A 20,412-nucleotide genomic window follows, 5' to 3' on the forward strand; every position below is an offset into this window, starting at 1 on the left:
TGTCCATTCATCCTTCCTTCAATCATATGAAGTTTGCCAGTGCCGTATGCTGAAAAACAGCTCCACACCATGATGTTCCCACCTCCAAACTTCACTGTTGGTATGGTGTTTTGGGGGTGATATGCAGTGCCTTTTGCCCTCCAAACATGGTGTGTATTATGGCGTCCAAAGAGTTTAATTTTGGTCTCATCTGGCCAGACTATATTCTCCCAGTATTTCACAGGTTTGTGTAGATGTTCTTGAGCAAACTTTAAACACACTTGAACATGCCCTTCACCTTATAGACTGGGATAGTATCTTCAGTAATAGGAGCACGGATAGAAAATGGGAAATTTTCAAAACAGTCCTACATAGTCACTGTAGAAGGTACATACCTTATGGGAATAAAAGGGCTAGGAATAGGAGGAAGCCAATGTGGCTAAATAAGGAAGTCAAGAGGGCAATGAAAAACAAAAAAAGGGCTTTCGGTAAACTTAAACAAGAAGGCAGCGAGGAAGCGCTAATATCTTATAGGGAAAAAAACAAAATCTGTAAGAAACAAATAAGAATAGCAAAAGAGGAGACAGAGAGACTAATTGCCAAGGAAAGTAAAACGAATCCCAAACTGTTCCTTAACTATATAAACAGTATAAGGATTAAAACTGATGGAGTTGGCCCATTGAAAAATAACCTAGGTAAAATCATAGAGGGCGATGAGGGTAAAGCAAACCTACTCAATAGCTTCTTCGCCACTGTTTTCACAAAAGAAAACAATTTATCAGAGGAAATGCAGAGTGATAAAGTAAACCCTTCGCTAAATATCACCCACCTAACCCAGGAGGAAGTTCAGAAACGCCTAAATAATATCAAAATAGACAAGTCACCAGGCCCAGATGGCATACACCCCCGGGTACTAAAAGAATTAAGTAATGTGATAGACAGACTGCTGTATCTTATATTCAAGCACTCTTTATGGACAGGAACTGTCCCAATAGACTGGCGCCAAGCAAATGTGGTACCAATATTCAAAAAGGGGTCTAAAAGTGACCCTGGGAACTATAGACCAGTTAGCTTAACGTCTGTTGTGGGTAAATTGTTTGAAGGATTTCTTAGAGATGCTATTGTAGAATATCTTAATGATAATAACTGTCTAACCCCATATCAACATGGATTCATGAGGGATCGCTCCTGCCAAACAAACCTGATCGCCTTCTACGAGGAGGTGAGCTCACAGCTGGACCGGGGAGAGTCAGTGGAAGTTGTATACCTTGACTTCTCCAAAGCGTTTGATACCGTGCCACACAAAAGGTTGGTATATAAAATGAGAATGCTTGGTCTGGGGGATAATGTGTGCAAGTGGGTAAATAGCTGGCTGAGTGATAGAAAGCAGAGGGTGGTTATCAATGGAGTAAGCTCAGGGTGTGTCAGGGTTACTAGCGGGGTGCCTCAAGGGTCTGTCTTGGGCCCTATATTATTTAATATATTTATTAATGATCTAGTGGAAGGGTTGCATAGTAAAATAGCAATATTTGCAGATGATACTAAACTTTGTAAAGTAGTTAATACAGATGAGGATAGGGCACAGCTACAGGAAGATTTAGATAAATTGGGGAGTTGGGCCAAAAAATGGCAGATGGGGTTCAATGCCGATAAATGTAAGGTCATGCACATGGGAAAGAAAAACAGCAGTCACCCATACATATTAAATGGGAAACCGTTGGGGAAATCTGACATGGAGAAGGACCTGGGCGTCTTGGTTAACAGCAAATTAAATTGGAGTGCCCAGTGTCAGGCAGCAGCTGCGAAGGCAAATAGAGTCATGGCATGCATCAGAAGAGGAATAGGGGCATATGATGAGAACATTGTTCTTCCTCTGTATAAAGCGCTGGTAAGGCCACACTTAGAATATTGTGCACAGTTCTGCGCTCCGGTGCTCAGGAAAGACATATTGGAGCTAGAGAGGGTACAAAGGAGGGCGACTAAGGTAATAAAGGGAATGGAGGGACTAGAATACCCAGAGAGGTTGTCAAAATTAGGCCTATTTACGTTGGATAAGAGAAGGCTTAGGGGAGACCTCATAAACATGTATAAATACATCAGGGGGCAGTACAGAGATCTCTCCCATGACCTGTTTATACCAAGGATGGTGACAAAGACGAGGGGGCACACTATGCGTCTGGAGGAAAGGAAGTTCTTGCACCAGCATAGAAGGGGATTCTTTACGGTCAGAGCCGTGAGACTCTGGAACTCTCTGGGAGAGGAAGTGGTGATGTCCAACTCACTTAATGAGTTCAAGAGATTCCTGGACGCCTTTCTTGAGAACAATAAAATTACATCTTATGCTTAGTGATAGTTAATTAATTCAGGGATTTAATCTGACTGCCAGATTGGAGTCGGGAAGTGAATTTTTCCTCAATGATGTAAATTGGTCTATACCGCATGGTTGTTTTTTTTCCTTCCCCTGGATCAACGCTGCAGAATAGCTGCAGTGCACAAGAAATAGGCTGAACTGGATGGACGCTTGTCTTTTTTCAGCCTTATATACTATGTAACTATGTAATGCCTTTTGTTCAGCCATAGAGTCTCGCATGGTGAGTGCGCATACAGGCCATGGAGGTTGTGTATATTTACTTATAGTTTTCTTTGAAACAATTGTACCTGCTGATTCCAGGTCTTTCTATAGCTCTTCACAGTTGGTCCTTGGATTTTGGACAACTTTTCTGATATATCTTTTCACTCCTTAGCCTGAAATCTTGCAGCCGGTTTATGGTTAAATGATGTTCTATCCAGTTCCATATTATGGCCCCAACAGTGCTCACTGGAGCCTTCAGTAGTTTAGAAATTCTTCTGTAACCAAAGTCATCAGTGTGTTTTGTGAATAATGTTGTGAAGGTCTTGAGACAACTCACTGGTTTTACCCATCATGGGATGATCCTTGTGTGGCACCTTAGTAATGAGACACCTTTTTATATGCCATCAGTTGAACCAGCTGATATTTTTCACTAAGTGGCAGGATTTCTTTCTAATTACTGATAGATTTCAACTGGTATCATGACTTTCAATGGCTTTTTGCACATCTCTTTATTCAAGTGTTCAATTATTTTTCCCTGTGTCATTTCTCATTATTACACATAGCGTAATTTATGGACATTTATGGTTTGTTTTCTTTGCTTGTGTGGATTGGATGTGTTGTTACCAACATCTGGTGAGAATTTCATGTCAATAGAACCTTTAGAAATATATTTACTTAGAAAATTGGTGACGTGTTCAATACTTATTTCACCCACTGTATATGCATACATAATGTGTGTTTAATCTTGTTACAAACATAACTTAAGTTATATATCTATGTATAGATATATGTATTTTTATATAATATTTCTATGATTGGAGCAAGAAATCCTTATTTGTTTTTTTTATTTTATGCCATAAATATTGTCAAGTTTCATTTTGGGTGACAAACTGACATAATGCTTAGTGTCCAATATAACTGTATATTTAATTAAGTCATATTTTTTTCTGTTTCATTTTTAGTGCATTACCAGAAGATTATTCACCGAGATATAAAACCATCAAATTTACTTCTTGGAGATGATGGCCATATTAAAATAGCTGACTTTGGAGTAAGCAATCAGTTTGAAGGCAGCGATGCTCTCCTGTCAAGTACTGCTGGGACTCCAGCGTTCATGGCACCTGAGACTCTCTCGGATTCTGGCCAGGGCTTCAGTGGAAAGGTAGAGTCTGATGCATTTTACAGATCTTATCAGAGGACTCTATACAAAGAAACATTCTTGTAAATGGCAGTTGACTGGTTATTTTTCTGGTAACATATGACATAGTGCAAATGTGCACTAAACGGACATCCAACATTTATGGCAGTGAAATAGCGGTGTAATAAAGAAGTGCTGATAATAATTATGGTCATCGGTGCAGAGTTTGATGTTTTGCTTTGACTGTGTTTGTGTTTGCCTTGAGATCGATTATTTTTATTAAAAATTATTATTTCTCTATGGTAGGCTGTTGTGATAAGGTCAATTTTTATGTTTGCTTTTTTTTACTGTTTTTTTAAAAATTACACATATATAAAATGTATAAAATGATGTTATGCTATTGACATGGCTTCATTTAATGCTTTGGTAATCTTATTCCTGCAGAATTATAGGACACTCCTAAGTATATGCATGTTGTCTAATTGCCAATGATACAGTACATACCTGTGTAAAGTGAAGGAGATTCACAGAGGACACAGATATTAGACTGCACACTTAAGGAGCAGTATAGCTTCTGGGAAGGCCGTGGAACCTCGTCAAAAATGATTTGTCATGATATGCAGGATTTTTTTCCAGATAAAACTGTACAAGAACCCTCAACAGGCTCCTGATAAATATAATGTAACCATCTTTTTACATAATACAGTTCTAATCCTACATTGCAGGGATGTCAAATTCAAATACACAGATAGCCAAAATGAAAAACTTGGATAAAGTCGCTGGCAAACCTTAATATTTATTAAAAAAATGTCTACAATTAAGGAAGTTTTTCCTTATCATCAAATATAATGATGAACCTTTTCATATGGAAACAATCTTAAAGGAATTGTCCCACGCACAAAGTACATTTTAGCTAATAGATCTTCGAATAAACTTAAATTTAAAATATATAGATCTAAGAAAATGATCACAAATAGGGCATACATAATAATATAGTATGTTAGAGCAGTAAAAGCATATGGCGCAATGGCCTAATTTAAATATGTAAAAACAAAGGATAAAGACCTTTAATAATATAGATAAAATATGATGGCAACAAAAGTGCCCTCCCGCCTTCACTGTAGTGACACTGCGCTGAGATGTCACACTCAGAGGGAGAAGATGGCGGAGGAAGCTTCAGCTGACAACTCCCACTTCTATCAGTGTTTTCAACTGTATTGGTACCCACTATGTTGTGCCGGGCAGGGATGGGGGCAATATCAGGTGGTGGGGGGGTGGCGATGCCGGTCGAGGGCGGTGAAGAGATGCCGGGCCAGGGGTGGCCCGTCTGGATTGGCGAAATACACTCACCCTGCTGGCCAGAGTTTACCATGTGAATATTAGAGGTAGTGCACATTTGAGATCACTGCTCCATTCACGTCCATGAGACTGATGGAATGGCGATCTCCGCTAGTCCTATACTTTGGGATCGGTGAGGCCACAGTAGTGGCACCTCAGTAATTACATATTAGTTACCTACCGTGGTGATAAATGTTTATCGGACAACCCCATAAAAGTACGTTGTAAAAATAAATATTACTTAACATTAGATGAAGATTAAACTATGAAATCTGTTTTAAAAGAAGAATTATGCCTTAGAATAGGAATAATTGTTATTTGAGACCCTGACAATTTGTAGAATGGAGATGTAGCTGGAAATAAGGTAGAATAAGTGGCAGTAGAGAAGTGTTGAGGACAGAAGAGGGGATGAATAGGCGATAAGATCGTATTGCAGGAACTTAGAGGCAAACATGATAGTTTGTGAATGGGAATGGATTATTATAAAAAGTAATACCAAATGTCAACACACACTCATGTCACAATAGTATGTGCTGTTTAGTTTAATGGACTTGTCAGAGCTCTCTGGATTAGTAGACAGTACACACGGGTGACTAGAGAAATGCAGATACCTCATAGCTCCCCTTTGCATTGTAATAGAAAAATTATATTTCCACTTCCATATCCTGTATGTGTTATTACTTAGTCATAAGATATCTGAATCTAACTTTTCTTGTCTGTCTCTGTTATTAGGCACTAGATGTCTGGGCAATGGGAGTCACACTTTATTGTTTTGTTTTTGGAAAGGTAAGCAACCAACATAGACCCAAGTCATATATATTATCTATGTGTAGCATGAACTCTTAAAAGCAGTTAATTCTATCTACCGTATCTACCGTATCTATCTATCTATCTATCTATCTATCTATCTATCTATCTATCTATCTATCTATCTATCTATCTATCTTGCTAGCTAAAAAAACAAAAGCAGCACTCCATTTGAAGAATTAGAAAAAATGTGGTTTAATAGACAGACCATTAGGGCTCAGCAACGTTTCGGGTCTATTGAGAACCTTCCTCAAGCCTAACAGAACCGAAACGTTACTGAGCCCTAATGGTCTATTAAACCACATTTTTTCTAATTCTTCAAATGGAGTGCTGCTTTTGTTTGGTTTTAGCTATCTAGAGGATTGGTAACTGCCTGGAAGATTTGCACCCATGTTAACTTTTTCCTGCTTGCTAGTGCTGCTTTCTTTTTTTTCTTTTTCTATCTATCTAATTATCTATCTATCTATCTATCTATCTATCTATCTATCTATCTATCTATCTATCTAATTATCTATCCAATCTATCTATCTATCTATCTATCTATCTATCTATCTATCTATCTACAGTGGCATGTAAAACTTTGGGCACCCCTAGTCAAAATTACTGTTAAGCAAGTTGAAGATTAAATTATCTCTAAGAGGCTTAAAGTTAAGGATGATACATTTCGTGTATTGTAGGCAAAAAAATAAAATTATATATATATATATATATATATATATATATATATATATATATATACTGTATATATTCATCTTTTACGTTTTCAAAATTAAAATGGACTTATGCAAAAGTTTGCCCACCCTTGGAGATTTGTGTGCTTAGGGTTATGGCTTGTTCACCATCATCGTTAGGAAAGGCCAGGTGATGTATAATTCCCAGCTTTATAAAAACCCAGCCTCTAACCTTATGCCAAAACTGCAGCCATGGGTTATTCTTTTACATGCCTCTGTTTCTATCTCTATTTGTAACCTTTTTTGTGATTTGTTTTTTTCAGTGCCCTTTTATTGATGAATACATCTTGGTTCTACACAACATAATAAAGCATAAACCAGTGGAGTTCCCAGAACAGTATGTAATGAGTTATGCCTAACAATGGTTTTATTGTAAATTGGTGTGGATTCTTAATACTATAAGTATTAGGCTTCGTTTTCATGGACCGACCAGAGGCACGATACGGCCGTCAGTCGGTAAACATTTACTGATTGGCGGTTGTGTCAAAGCCTGTTTACACAGGTAGACCAAAGTAAATGATAAGCACTGTAAAAGATTGCTCAGTGCATATAGACTGCCATGGCTCTCGGCAGCACGAGTTCTGTTTACACAGGGCGATGTGCTGCCGATAACAATGATTTTTTTTTGTGCTGCGTAAAAGATCATTTCACCCGATGAACAAGTGCTTTGCTTATTCATCAGGTGACCGGCAGTTTGTTTACACTGAAAGATTATCATGAAATTGTTCACGCTGGTTTTGACGAGGAGGCAGGTTGCATTTAGAGGCGCCTGATTTATTAAGAGGCGCTGGTGGGACTGAAGTAACATTTGTTGCGTAAGGTTCATCACATCGTCATTAATTAGACAAGTGAGCGTCACCACGTCCTGTCTTACCCCTATCTAATTTTAGCTATGCTTATTATGACGGAGTTAGGCGAAAGTGGTGTGAAAACCCCAAAAGACAACATTTTCACGCAACCTAATGTATGACTTGAAATGTTTTACGCCAGTGGCAAAAACACTTTGATGAATCAGACTCTAAGTCTTCATTTCTACTCAATTACATGTGATTCCTTAACCTTTTTGTAAAATCTGTCAGGCTGTGATGACATAACTCACTAACATAGCACTAAATTATATAACTTTGTAACAGTATATTAGCACTAGCTATTGAACCCGTTCTACGCCCAGGTGGTAAGCATTTTTATTGGTATATGGTCCCCCATCCTGTTATGTGCTGTCCCCATCCTGGTATTTGTGCTGCCCCCATCCTGGTATTTGTGCTACCCAATCTTGTTCCCCCATCCTGTTATGTGCTGCCCCCATCCTATCCTGGTATGCATGGCACCCCTCATCCCTATCCTGGAATGCATGGTACCCCTCATCCCTATCCTGGAATGCATGGTACCCTTCATCCCTATCCTGGTATGCATGGTACCCTTCATCCCTATCCTGGTACGTATAGCACCCCTCATCCCCAATGTTGGTATGCATGGCCCCTCATCCCTATCATGGCATGCATGGTACCCCTTCATCCCTATCCTAGTATGCATGGTACCCCTTCATCCCTATCCTAGTATGCATGGTACCTCCTCATCCCTATCCTGGCATGTATGGCATCCCCAATCCTGGTATGCATGGCACCCCTCATCCCCAATCCTGGTATGCTTGGCACCCCTTATCCCCAATCCTGGTATGCATGGCCCCCTCATCCCCAATCCTGGTATGCATGGCACCCGTCATCCCAATATCCCAATACTGGTATGCATGGCACCCCATCCCTCATCCTGGAATGCATGGCCCCCTCATCCCCAATCCTGGTATGCATGGCACCCCTCATCCCAATCCTGGTATGCATGGTACCCCCTCATCCGTATCCTGGTATGCATGGTACCCCCCTCATCCCTATCCTGGTATGCATGGTACCCCTTCCCTCATCCTGGTATGCATGGTACCCCCTCATCCCTATCCTGATATGTATGGTACCCCTCATCCCTATCCTGGTATGCATGGTACCCCTCATCCCAAATCCTGGTATGCATGGTACCCCATCCCTCATCCTGATGTGCATGGTACCCCATCCCTCATCCTGGTATGCATGGTACCCCATCCCTCATCCTGGTATGCATGGTACCCCCTCATCCCTATCCTGGTATGTATGGTACCCCATCCCTCATACTGGTATGCATGGTACCTCTCATCCCTATCCTGGTATGCATGGTACCCCATCCCTCATCCTGGTATGCATGGCACCCCTCATCCCCAGTCCTGGTATGTATGGTACCCCTTCATCCCTATCATAGTATGCATGGTACCCCTTCATCCCTATCCTAGTATGCATGGTACCTCCTCATCCCTATCCTGGCATGTATGGCATCCCCAATCCTGGTATGCATGGCACCCCTCATCCCCAATCCTGGTATGCTTGGCACCCCTTATCCCCAATCCTGGTATGCATGGCCCCCTCATCCCCAATCCTGGTATGCATGGCACCCGTCATCCCAATATCCCAATACTGGTATTCATGGCACCCCATCCCTCATCCTGGAATGCATGGCCCCCTCATCCCCAATCCTGGTATGCATGGCACCCCTCATCCCAATCCTGGTATTCATGGCACCCCTCATCCCTATCCTGGTATGCATGGTACCCCCTCATCCGTATCCTGGTATGCATGGCCCCTCATCCGTATCCTGGTATGCATGGTACCCCCCTTATCCCTATCCTGGTATGCATGGTATCCCATCCCTTATCCTGGTATGCATGGTACCCCCTCATCCCTATCCTGATATGTATGGTACCCCTCATCCCTATCCTGGTATGCATGGTACCCCTCATCCCAAATCCTGGTATGCATGGTACCCCATCCCTCATCCTGATGTGCATGGTACCCCATCCCTCATCCTGGTATGCATGGTACCCCATCCCTCATCCTGGTATGCATGGTACCCCCTCATCCCTATCCTGGTATGTATGGTACCCCATCCCTCATACTGGTATGCATGGTACTTCTCATCCCTATCCTGGTATGCATGGTACCCCATCCCTCATCCTGGTATGCATGGCACCCCTCATCCCCAGTCCTGGTATGTATGGTACCCCTTATCCCTATCCTGGTATGTATGGTACCCCTCATACCTATCCTGGAATGCATAGCACCCCTCATCCCTATCCTGGTATGCATGGTACCCCCTCATCCGCATCATGGTATGCATGGCCCCTCATCTGTATCCTGGTATACAAGGTGCCCAATTATCCCTATACTGGTATGCATGGTACTCCATTCCTCATCTTGGTATGCATGGTACCCCCTCATCCCTATCCTGGTATGTATGGTACCCCTCATCCCTATCCTGGTATGCATGGTACCCCTCATCCCCAGTCCTGGTATGCATGGTACCCCATCCCTCATCCTGGTATGCATGGTACCCCATCCCTCATCCTGGTATGCATGGTACACCATCCCTCATCCTGGTATGCATGTTACTCCATCCCTCATCCTGATATGCATAGTACCCTCTCATCCCTATCCTGGCATGTATGGTACCCCTCATCCCTCATCCTGGTATGCAAGGCACCCCTCATCCCTATCCTGGTATGCATGGTACCCCTCATCCCCAATCCTTTTATGCATGGTACCCCATCCCTCATCCTGGTATGCATGGTACCCCATCCCTCATACTGGTATGCATGGTACCCCATCCCTCATCCTGGTATGCATGGCACCCCATCCCTCATCCTGGTATGCATGGTACCCCTCATCCCTATCCTGGTATGCATGGCACCCCATCCCTCATCCTGGTATGTATGGTACCCCTCATCCTGGTATGCATGGTACCCCATCCCTCATCCTGGTATGCATGGTACTCCATCCCTCATCCTGGTATGCATAGTACCCCCTCATCCCTATTCTGGTATGTATGGTACCCCATCCCTCATCCTGATATGCATGATACCCCACCCCTCATCCTAGTATGCATGGTACCCCATCCCTCATCCTGGTGTGCATGGTACACCATCCCTCATCCTGGTATGCATGGTGCCCCATCCCTCATCCTGGTATGCATGGCATCCCTATCCTGGTATGCATGGCACCCCTCATCCCTCATCCTGGTATGCATGGCACCCCTCATCCCAATCCTGGTATGCATGGCACCCCTCAGCCCTATCCTGGTATGCATGGCATCCCTATCCTGGTATGCATGGTACCCCATCCCTCATCCTGGTATGCATGGCACCCCTCATCCCTATCCTGGTATGCATGGTACCCCATCCCTCATCCTGGTATGCATGGTACCAAATCTTTCATCCTGGTATGTATGGCACCCCTCATCCCTCATCCTGGTATGCATGGTACCCCTCATCCATATGACGCCGCACACACACACAAAAATAAACACTTATACTCACCTTTATTCCCTGTGCTCCAGTGCTGCGACCCGTTCTGCCGGAGGCCGGGGGAGGAGTGTGGTGCCGGAGTATGCGCGTGCCCATACCGCGCTGTCCGGCGCCATTTTTCTAAAGACACACTGCAAATGTGTCTTCAGTAAAATGGCACTGGACAGCGCGCTATGCGCATGCGCCGATTCCGACGCAGCACTCCTGCCCCGGTCTCTGGCCAGAACAGAGGCGTCGCGGCAACACTCCTCCCGGTCAGGTAAATAAGTATGGCGCCGGAGATCGCGGTATGTGTTCAGTGTGTACGCATACCGCGATCTCCGGCGCCATAAACTCCTCTTACCTGTAACGGCTCCATGCGTTCTTCTGTCTTGTGCCAGACTGCACAGGTGTGTCGCGCTTGCGTTGTCTATAAAGGCTTCAGACAGAGGGACGCTTGTAGCGTTAAATTATAGATGGATTGTGTCCTATCTTGTTGAGTTGTGTAATTGAATACTTATTGTCCCTTTTATTGCTTTCCTGTTAAAGGCTAGCCATTAGTGATGAACTGAAAGACTTGATAGTGAGAATGCTGGATAAGAAGCCAGAAGACAGAATAACAGTTCCAGAAATAAAGGTCTAATAACATTTAGGATTGCTATATGTAATGCTATAACCTTCATTTGCAGATTGTGTGTTTTTGTATATAAAATGTTAGTATTTCAAGGCTATTGATAAAAGACCCAGAGATTTTACAAAAATCCAATGCCACACAGCATCTTGAGCAGAGGCATGAGATATTACAAGAAATGTCCAGTTGGTTTCATATTGTGCCATGATGTGTGTAGATGTAAACTTAAAGGGGTTTTCCCACAGTCAACATCTATCATCTAGCCATAGGATAAAACATAAATGATCCCTGGGGCTCAGGCTCCTGAGACGCCTACTGATCCAGAAAAAATCCACTGTGTGAATGAGTGGTGTGCCACAACCACTTCTATATACAGTGAACAGAGCAGTGCTTACTACTACTCCATTCACACAGGAGACTTTCTCGTTCTCATTATCGGTGGAGGGTTCCAGCAATCGTACATGCTATAGATAGGTAACGTATATATGTTTTTTATAGAACAACCTCTTTATATTCAAATAACAGCACACCGGCAATCAGAGACATGTGGCATTTTGTGATACATGTACAATGTATTGATTAGCCTTAATACACTGCTCAAAAAAATAAAGGGAACACTTAAACAACAGAATATAACTCCAAGTAAATCAAACTTCTGTGAAATCTAACTGTCCACTTAGGAAGCAACACTGATTGACAATCAATTTCACATGCTGTTGTGCAAATGGAATAGACAATAGATGGAAATTATTGGCAATTATCAAGACACCCTTAATAAAGGAGTGGTTCTGCAGCTGGGGACCACAGACCACATCTCAGTACCAATGCTTTCTGGCTGATGTTTGGGTCACTTTTGAATGTTGGTTGTGCTTTCACACTCGTGGTAGCATGAGACGGACTCTACAACCCACAGAAGGTGCTCAGGTAGTGCAGCTCATCCAGGATGGCACATCAATGCGAGCTGTGGCAAGAAGGTTTGCTGTGTCTGTCAGCGTAGTGTCCAGAGGCTGGAGGCGCCACCAGGAGACGTGGAGGGGGCCGTAGGAGGGCAACAACCCAGCAGCAGGACCGCAACTTCCGCCTTTGTGCAAGGAGGAACAGGAGGAGCACTGCCAGAGCCCTGCAAAATGACCTCCAGCAGGCCACAAATGTGCATGTGCCTGCATAAACGGTTAGAAACCGACTCCATGAAGGTGGTATGAGGGCCCGACTTCCACAGATAGGGGTTGTGCTGACAGCCCAACACCATGCAGGACGCTTGGCATTTGCCACAGAACGCCACTGGCTCCCTTTGCTCTTCACAGATGAAAGCAGGTTCACACTGAGCACATGTGACAGACTTGACAGAGTCTGGAGTTGCCGTGGAGAGCGATCTGCTGCCTGCAACATCCTTCAGCATGTCCCGTTTGGCAGTGGGTCAGTAATGGTGTGGGGTGGCATTTCTTTGGAGGGCCGCACAGCCCTCCATGTGCTCTACAGAGGTAGCCTGACTGCCATTAGGTACCGAGATGAGATCCTCAGACCCCTTGTGAGACCATATGCTGGTGCGGTTGGCCCTGGGTTCCTCCTAATGCGGGACAATGCCAGACCTCATGTGGCTGGAGTGTGTCAGCAGTTCCTGCAAGATGAAGGCATTGAAGCTATGGACTGGCCCGCCCCTTCCCAAGACCTGAATCCGATTGAGCACATCTGGGACATCATGTCTCGATTCCATCCACCAACGTCACGTTGCACCACAGACTGTCCAGGAGTTGGCGGATGCTTTAGTCCAGGTCTGGGAGGAGATCCCATAGGAGACCATCCGCAACCTCATCAGGAGCATGCCCAGGCGTTGTAGGGAGGTCATACAGGCACGTGGAGGCCACACACAATACTGAGCCTCATTTTGACTTGTTTTAAGGACATTACATCAAAGTTGGATCAGCCTGTAGTGTGTTTTTCCACTTTAATTTTGGGGGTGACTCCAAATCCAGGCCTCCATTGGTTAATAAATTTGATTTCCATTGATGATTTTTGTGTGATTTTGTTGTCGGCACATTTAACTTTGTACAGAACAAAGTATTCAGATCTAGGATGTGTTATTTCAGTGTTCCCTTTATTTTATTGAGCAGTGTATAATAAAATTCCTTAAACTCATCATTTAGTCATCCTACAATTCAGAAAAACTTTTTGGTAATGACTAATTCACTTAGTGGGGTTATATCATATATTTATTTAATATATTTAAATGACTCAATTACATAGCACCATTAATTCCACAGCGCTTTACAGACATTTTCGGCGCTGTCTCCATTGGGGCTCACAATCTAAATTCCCTATCAGTATGTTTTTGGAGTGTGGGAGGAAACCGGAGGAACCCACGCAAACATGGGGAGAACATACAAACCCCTTGCAGATGTACTTGGTGGGATTTGACCCCAGGACTCCACCGCTTCACGGCTAATCACTGAGCCATAATGTGGCCCATAATTGTTAACATATCATGAAATACCATAATTACCTAAATTTCTAGGGATGGATAAGCCCCACCTTGCCCATTACTGGGAATGCCCACAACCCCCATGGTAACACCCTCAGTCTAATCACAAATAGTGACTTTTGGGCATGGTTTATATAAAACTCACCCTCTTTCAGTCCAGGAATCCCATTAAATTTGGGACAGTTGGCAACTATGAAGTACCGTGCCCTAGTAAGAGATTTACATTTTGTCAGACTGTAGCAGTTTTTACAGTGCTCAGCATAAGTGAGTACACCCAACAGAGTTGTCAGCAAACCTTTAGTTTTCTTTCAGAATGAACATTTCTATGGGATAACATACTTCAAAATACTCTCACAAATGTGAGCCATAGATTGCAAACAAGCTTGTTATTTTGCACACCGAAAAAAGTAATTTTGTTAAAAAATTGCACATCCAAAAAAGTAATTTTCATAAAAAATTAATTCAAGACACAAATGGATACAACCGAACACCTATGGGGAATTCTGAAGAGACAAGGTGAGCATCACTCTCCATCCAGCATAAGGAATCTAAAAGAGGTCGTTCTTAAAGAATGGAAAACGATTGTTACAATATGTCTCCAACTTGTTCATTCCATCCTAGAAGACTTGGTGCTGTCCTTAAAAATCATGGAGGTCATACAGAATACTAGATATAGTAGTTTTTGATGTGGGGTGTACTCATTTTTGTATCAACCAATTTGTGTAATACTTAAGATTTTGTAATGAAAACGTATAATATTAACCTTACTTCCATGTTATGGGTTAAACAACTGTCCTATGAAACTCTTTGGAGAGTCTTTGGAGAATTTGGAAATTGTTCTCGTGTTCAGTGAGATATTGATTAAAATCTTACTTTTAAAAGGGGGTGTACTCATTTCTGCTGAGCTCTGTGTATATATATATATACAGTTAGGTCCATATATATTTGGACAAAGACAACTTTTTTCTAATTTTGGTTCTAGACAGTACCACAATTAATTTTAAACAAAACAATTCAGATGCAGTTGAAGTTCAGACTTTCAGCTTTCATTTGAGGGTATCCACATTAAAATTGGATGAAGGGTTTAGGAGTTTCAGCTCCTTAACATGTGCCACCCTGTTTCTAAAGGGACCAAAAGTAATTGGACAGATTAAATAATTGTAAATAAAATGTTCAATTCTAGTACTTGGTTGAAAACCCTTTGATGGCAATGACTGCCTGAAGTCTTTAACTCATGGACATCACCAGACGCTGTGTTTCCTCCTTTTTGATGCTCTGCCAGGCCTTCACTGCAGTGGTTTTCAGTTGCTGTTTGTTTGTGGGCCTTTCTGTCTGAAGTTTAGTCTTTAACAAGTGAAATGCATGCTCAATTGGGTTGAGATCAGGCGACTGACTTGGCCATTCAAGAATATTCCACTTCTTTGCTTTAATAAACTCCTGGGTTGCTTTGGCTTTATGTTTTGGGTCATTGTCCATCTGTAGTATGAAACGACGACCAATCAGTTTGGCTGCATTTGGCTGGATCTGAGCACACAGTATGGCTCTGAATACATCAGAATTCATTCGGCTGCTTCTGTCCTGTGTCACATCATCAATAAACACTAGTGACCCAGTGCCACTGGCAGCCATGCATGCCCAAGCCATCACACTGCCTCCGCCGTGTTTTACAGATGATGTAGTATGCTTTGGATCATGAGCTGTACCACGCCTTCGCCATACTTTTCTCTTTCCATCATTCTGGTAGAGGTTGATCTTGGTTTCATCTGTCCAAAGAATGTTCTTCAAGAACTGTGCTGGCTTTTTTAGATGTTTTTTAGCAAAGTCCAGTCTAGCCTTTTTATTCTTGATGCTTATGAGTGTCTTGCACCGTGCAGTGAACCCTCTGTATTTACTTACATGCAGTCTTCTCTTTATGATAGATTTGTATATTGATACGCCTACCTCCTGGAGAGTGTTGTTCACTTGGTTGGCTGTTGTGAAGGGGTTTCTCTTCACCATGGAGATTATTCTGCGATCATCCACCACTGTTGTCTTCCGTGGGCACCCAGGTCTTTTTGCATTGATGAGTTCACCAGTGCTTTCTTTCTTTCTCAGGATGTACCAAACTGTAGATTTTGCCACTCCTAATATTGTAGCCATTTCTCGGATGGGTTTTTTCTGTTTTTGCAGCTTAAGGATGGCTTGTTTCACCTGCATGGAGAGCTCCTTTGACCGCATGTTTACTTCACACCAAAACCTTCCAAATGCAAGCACCACACCTCAAATCAACTCCAGGCCTTTTATCTGCTTAATTGAGAATGACATAAAGAAGGGATTGCCCACACCTGTCCATGACGTAGCCTTGGAGTCAATTGTCCTATTACTTTTGGTCCCTTTAAAAACAGGGTGGCACATGTTAAGGAGCTGAAACTCCTAAACCCTTCATCCAATTTTAATGTGGATACCCTCAAATGAAAGCTGAAAGTCTGAACTTCAACTGCATCTGAATTGTTTTGTTTAAAATTCATTGTGGTAATGTCTAGAACCAAAATTAGAAAAATGTTGTCTCTGTCCAAATATATATGGACCTAACTGTATATATATGTATATATATATATATATATATATATATACAGTTATATGAAAAAGTTTGGGCACCCCTATTAATCTTAAGCTTAATGTTTTATAAAAATTGGTGTTTTTGCAACAGCTATTTCAGTTTGATATATGTAATAACTGTTGGACACAGTAATGTTTCTGCCTTGAAATGAGGTTTATTGTACTAACAGAAAATGTGCAATCTGCATTCAAACAAAATTTGACAGGTGCATAAGTATGGGCACCTCACCAGAAAAGTGACATAAATATTTAGTAGATCCTCCTTTTGCAAAAATAACAGCCTCTAGTCGCTTCCTGTAGCTTTTAATGATTTCCTGGATCCTGGATGAAGGTATTTTTGACCATTCCTCTTTACAAAACAATTCCAGTTCAGTTAAGTTTGATGGTCGCCGAGCATGGACAGCCCTCTTCAAATGATCCTACAGATGTTCAATGATATTCATGTTTGGGGACTGGGATGGCCATTCCAGAACATTGTAATTGTTCCTCTGCATGAATGCCTGAGTAGATTTGGAGCGGTGTTTTGGATCATTGTCTTGCTGAAAGATCCATCCCCTTCGTAACTTCAACTTTGTCACTGATTCTTGAACATTATTGTCAAGAATCTGCTGATACTGAGTGGAATCCATGCGTCCCTCATCTTTAACAAGATTCCCGGTGCCGGCATTGGCCACACAGCCCCAAAGCATGATGGAACCTCCACCAAATTTTACTGTGGGTAGCAAGTGTTTTTCTTGGAATGCTGTGTTTTTTTGCCGCCATGCATAACGCCTTTTTGTATGACCAAACAACTCAATCTTGGTTTCATTAGTCCACAGGACCTTCTTCCAAAAAGAAATTGGCTTCTCCAAATGTGCTTTTGCATACCTCAGTCGACTCTGTTTGTGGCGTGCTTGCAGAAACGGCTTCTTTTGCATCACTCTCCCATACAGCTTCTCCTTGTGCAAAGTGCGTTGTATAGTTGACCGATGCACAGTGATACCATCTGCAGCAAGTTGATGCTGCAGCTCTCTAGAGGTGGTCTGAGGATTGTCCTTGACTGATCTCACCATTCTTCTTCTCTGCCTTTCTGATGTTTTTCTTGGCCTGCCATTTCTGGCCTTAACAAGAACTGTCCCTGTGTTCTTCCATTTCCTTACTATGTTCCTCACAGTGGAAACTGACAGGTTAAATCTCTGAGACAGCTTTTTGTATCCTTCCCCTGAACAACTATGTTGAATAATCTTTGTTTTCAGATCATTTGACAGTTGTTTTGAGGAGCCCATGATGCCACTCTTCAGAGGAGATCCAAACAGGAGAACAACTTGCAAGTGGCAACTTTAAGTAGCTTTTCTCGTGATTGCATACACCTGGCTATGAAGTTCAAAGCTCAATGAGGTTACAAAACCAAAAAAAGTGCTTTAGTAAGTCAGTAAAAAGTAGGTAGGAGTATTTAAAACAAGAAAATGATAAGGGTGCCCATACTTATGCACCTGTCAAATTTTGTTTGAATGCAGACTGCACATTTTCTGTTAGTACAATAAACCTCATTTCAAGGCAGAAACATTACTGTGTCCAACAGTTATTACATATATCAAACTGAAATAGCTGTTGCAAAAACACCAATTTTTATAAAACATTAATCTTAAGATTAATAGGGGTGCCCAAACTTTTTCATATAACTGTATGTATATATATATATATATATATATATACACTACCGTTCAAAAGTTTGGGGTCATTTAGAAATTTCATTATTTTTTAAAGAAAAGCACATTTTTTTACAATGAAGCTAACATTAAATGAATCAGAAATACACTTTATACATTGTTAATGTGGTAAATGACTATTCTAGGTGCAAACGTCTTGTTTTTATTGCAATATCTACATAGGTGTATAGAGGCCCATTTCCAGCAACCACTACTCCAGTGTTTTCATGGTACATTGTGTTTGCTAACTGTGTAAGAAGGCTAATGGATGTTTAGAAAACCCTAGAAAACCCCTGCACAAGTATGTTAGTCCAGCTGAAAACGGTTTGGCTGATTTGAGAAGCTATACAATTGACCTTCCTTTGAGCTAGTTGAGAATCTGGAGCATTACATTTGTTTGTTCTATGAAACTCTCAAAATGGCCAGAAAAAGAGAACTTTCATGTGAAACTCAACAGTCTATTCTTGTTCTTAGAAATGAAGGCTATTCCATGCGAGAAATTGCCAAGAAACTGAAGATTTACTACAACGGTACACGTACTACTCCCTTCAGAGGAGAGCACAAACAGGCTCTAACAAGAGTAGAAAGAGAAGTGGGAGGCCCCGCTGCACAACTGAGCAACAAGACAAGTACATTAGAGTCTCTAGTTTGAGAAATCGACGCCTCACAGCTCCTCAACTGGCAGCTTCATTAAATAGTACACGCAAAACACCAGTGTCAACGTCTACAGTGAAGAGGCAACTCCGGATGCTGGCCTGCAGGGCAAAGTGGCAAAGAAAAAGCCATATCTGAGACTGGCTAATGAAAGGAAAAGATTAACATGGGCAAAAGAACAGACATTGGACAGAGGAAGATTGGAAAAAAGTTTTAAGGACAGATGAATCAAAGTTTGAGGTGTTTGGATCACACAGAAGAACATTTGTGAGACGCAGAACAACTGAAAAGATGCTGGAAGAGTGCCTGACGCCATCTGTCAAGCATGGTGGAGGTAATGTGATGGTCTGAGGTTGCTTTGGTGCTGGTAAAGTGGGAGATTTGTACAAGGTAAATGGGATTTTGAATAAGGAAGGCTATCACTCCATTTTGCAACTCCATGCCATACCCTGTGGACAATGCTTGATTGGAGCCAATTTCATCCTACAACAGGACAATGACCCAAAGTACACCTCCAAATTGTGCATGAACTATTTAGGGAAGATGCACGCAACTGGTATTCTACCTGTAATGGAGTGGCCAGCGCAGCCACCAGATCTCAACCCCATTGAGCTGTTGTGGGAGGAGCTTGACCGTATGGTACGTAAAAAGTGCCCATCAAGCCAATCCAACTTGTGGGAGGGGCTTCAGGAAGCATGGGGGGAAATTTCTCAAGATTACCTCAGCAAATTAACAGCTAGAATGCCAGAGGTCTGCAATGCTGTAATTGCTGCAAAGGGAGCATTCTGTGACGAAAGCAAAGTTTGAAGGAGAAAATTATTCTTTCAAATAAAAATCATTATTTCTAACCTTGTCAATGTCTGGACTATATTTTCTATTCATTTTGCAACTCATTTGATAAATAAAAGTATGAATTTTCATGGAAAACACAAAATTGTCTGGGTGACCCCAAACTTTTGAACGGTAGTGTATATATATATATATATATATATATATATATATATATATATATATATATATATATATACATATATATATATATATATATATATATATATATATATATATATACATTTATATAAAATCACGGAAGCTGCCATAGTGTGCTCTAGAGCATTAATGGCTAAGGAGCCTGATTGTGCTGGTGACATTTGTAAGTAAATGCTTGTGATATCTCATTTTCTGCAGGCCACAATGATGTAGTGGCTGCAAACCAGCATTTCACTTTAAATCCCAAGTAATAAATTACAAGTATGTGAATAATTCACTAGTAATGTTCAAAGTTCAAACTATCTTTGCAGACACTGGTTTCAAATCTTGAAAAGAAATCTTAGAATTAATGCTTGTCCTACTTTTTACGACACATAGAAATTCTTCAGTCTTAACTTTTTGCAATAAACTCCATAGCAACAGACACATCAAACGCGTACCTTTCAGTGA

At 41.8% G+C, this 20,412-nt stretch overlaps 1 protein-coding gene across 2 annotated transcripts in view; it reads left to right on the forward strand.

Annotated features, from left to right (window-relative positions):
* The window catches only part of CAMKK1 (calcium/calmodulin dependent protein kinase kinase 1), a 422,153-nt gene that overhangs the window by 362,501 nt on the left and 39,240 nt on the right, over positions 1–20,412 (forward strand). For both annotated transcript variants that reach the window (XM_073665198.1, XM_073665200.1), the window contains exons 10-13: positions 3,514–3,713; positions 5,760–5,813; positions 6,829–6,902; positions 11,472–11,559. In XM_073665198.1, coding sequence (XP_073521299.1) covers positions 3,514–3,713; positions 5,760–5,813; positions 6,829–6,902; positions 11,472–11,559 — 416 coding nt within the window. The remainder of the gene's footprint in view (positions 1–3,513; positions 3,714–5,759; positions 5,814–6,828; positions 6,903–11,471; positions 11,560–20,412) is intronic.

Source organism: Phyllobates terribilis, unplaced genomic scaffold (genome assembly GCF_046119375.1).
Source record: "Phyllobates terribilis strain yellow unplaced genomic scaffold, ASM4611937v1 Scaffold_2__4_contigs__length_985480577, whole genome shotgun sequence".
NCBI classification, from domain to species: Eukaryota; Metazoa; Chordata; class Amphibia; order Anura; family Dendrobatidae; genus Phyllobates; species Phyllobates terribilis.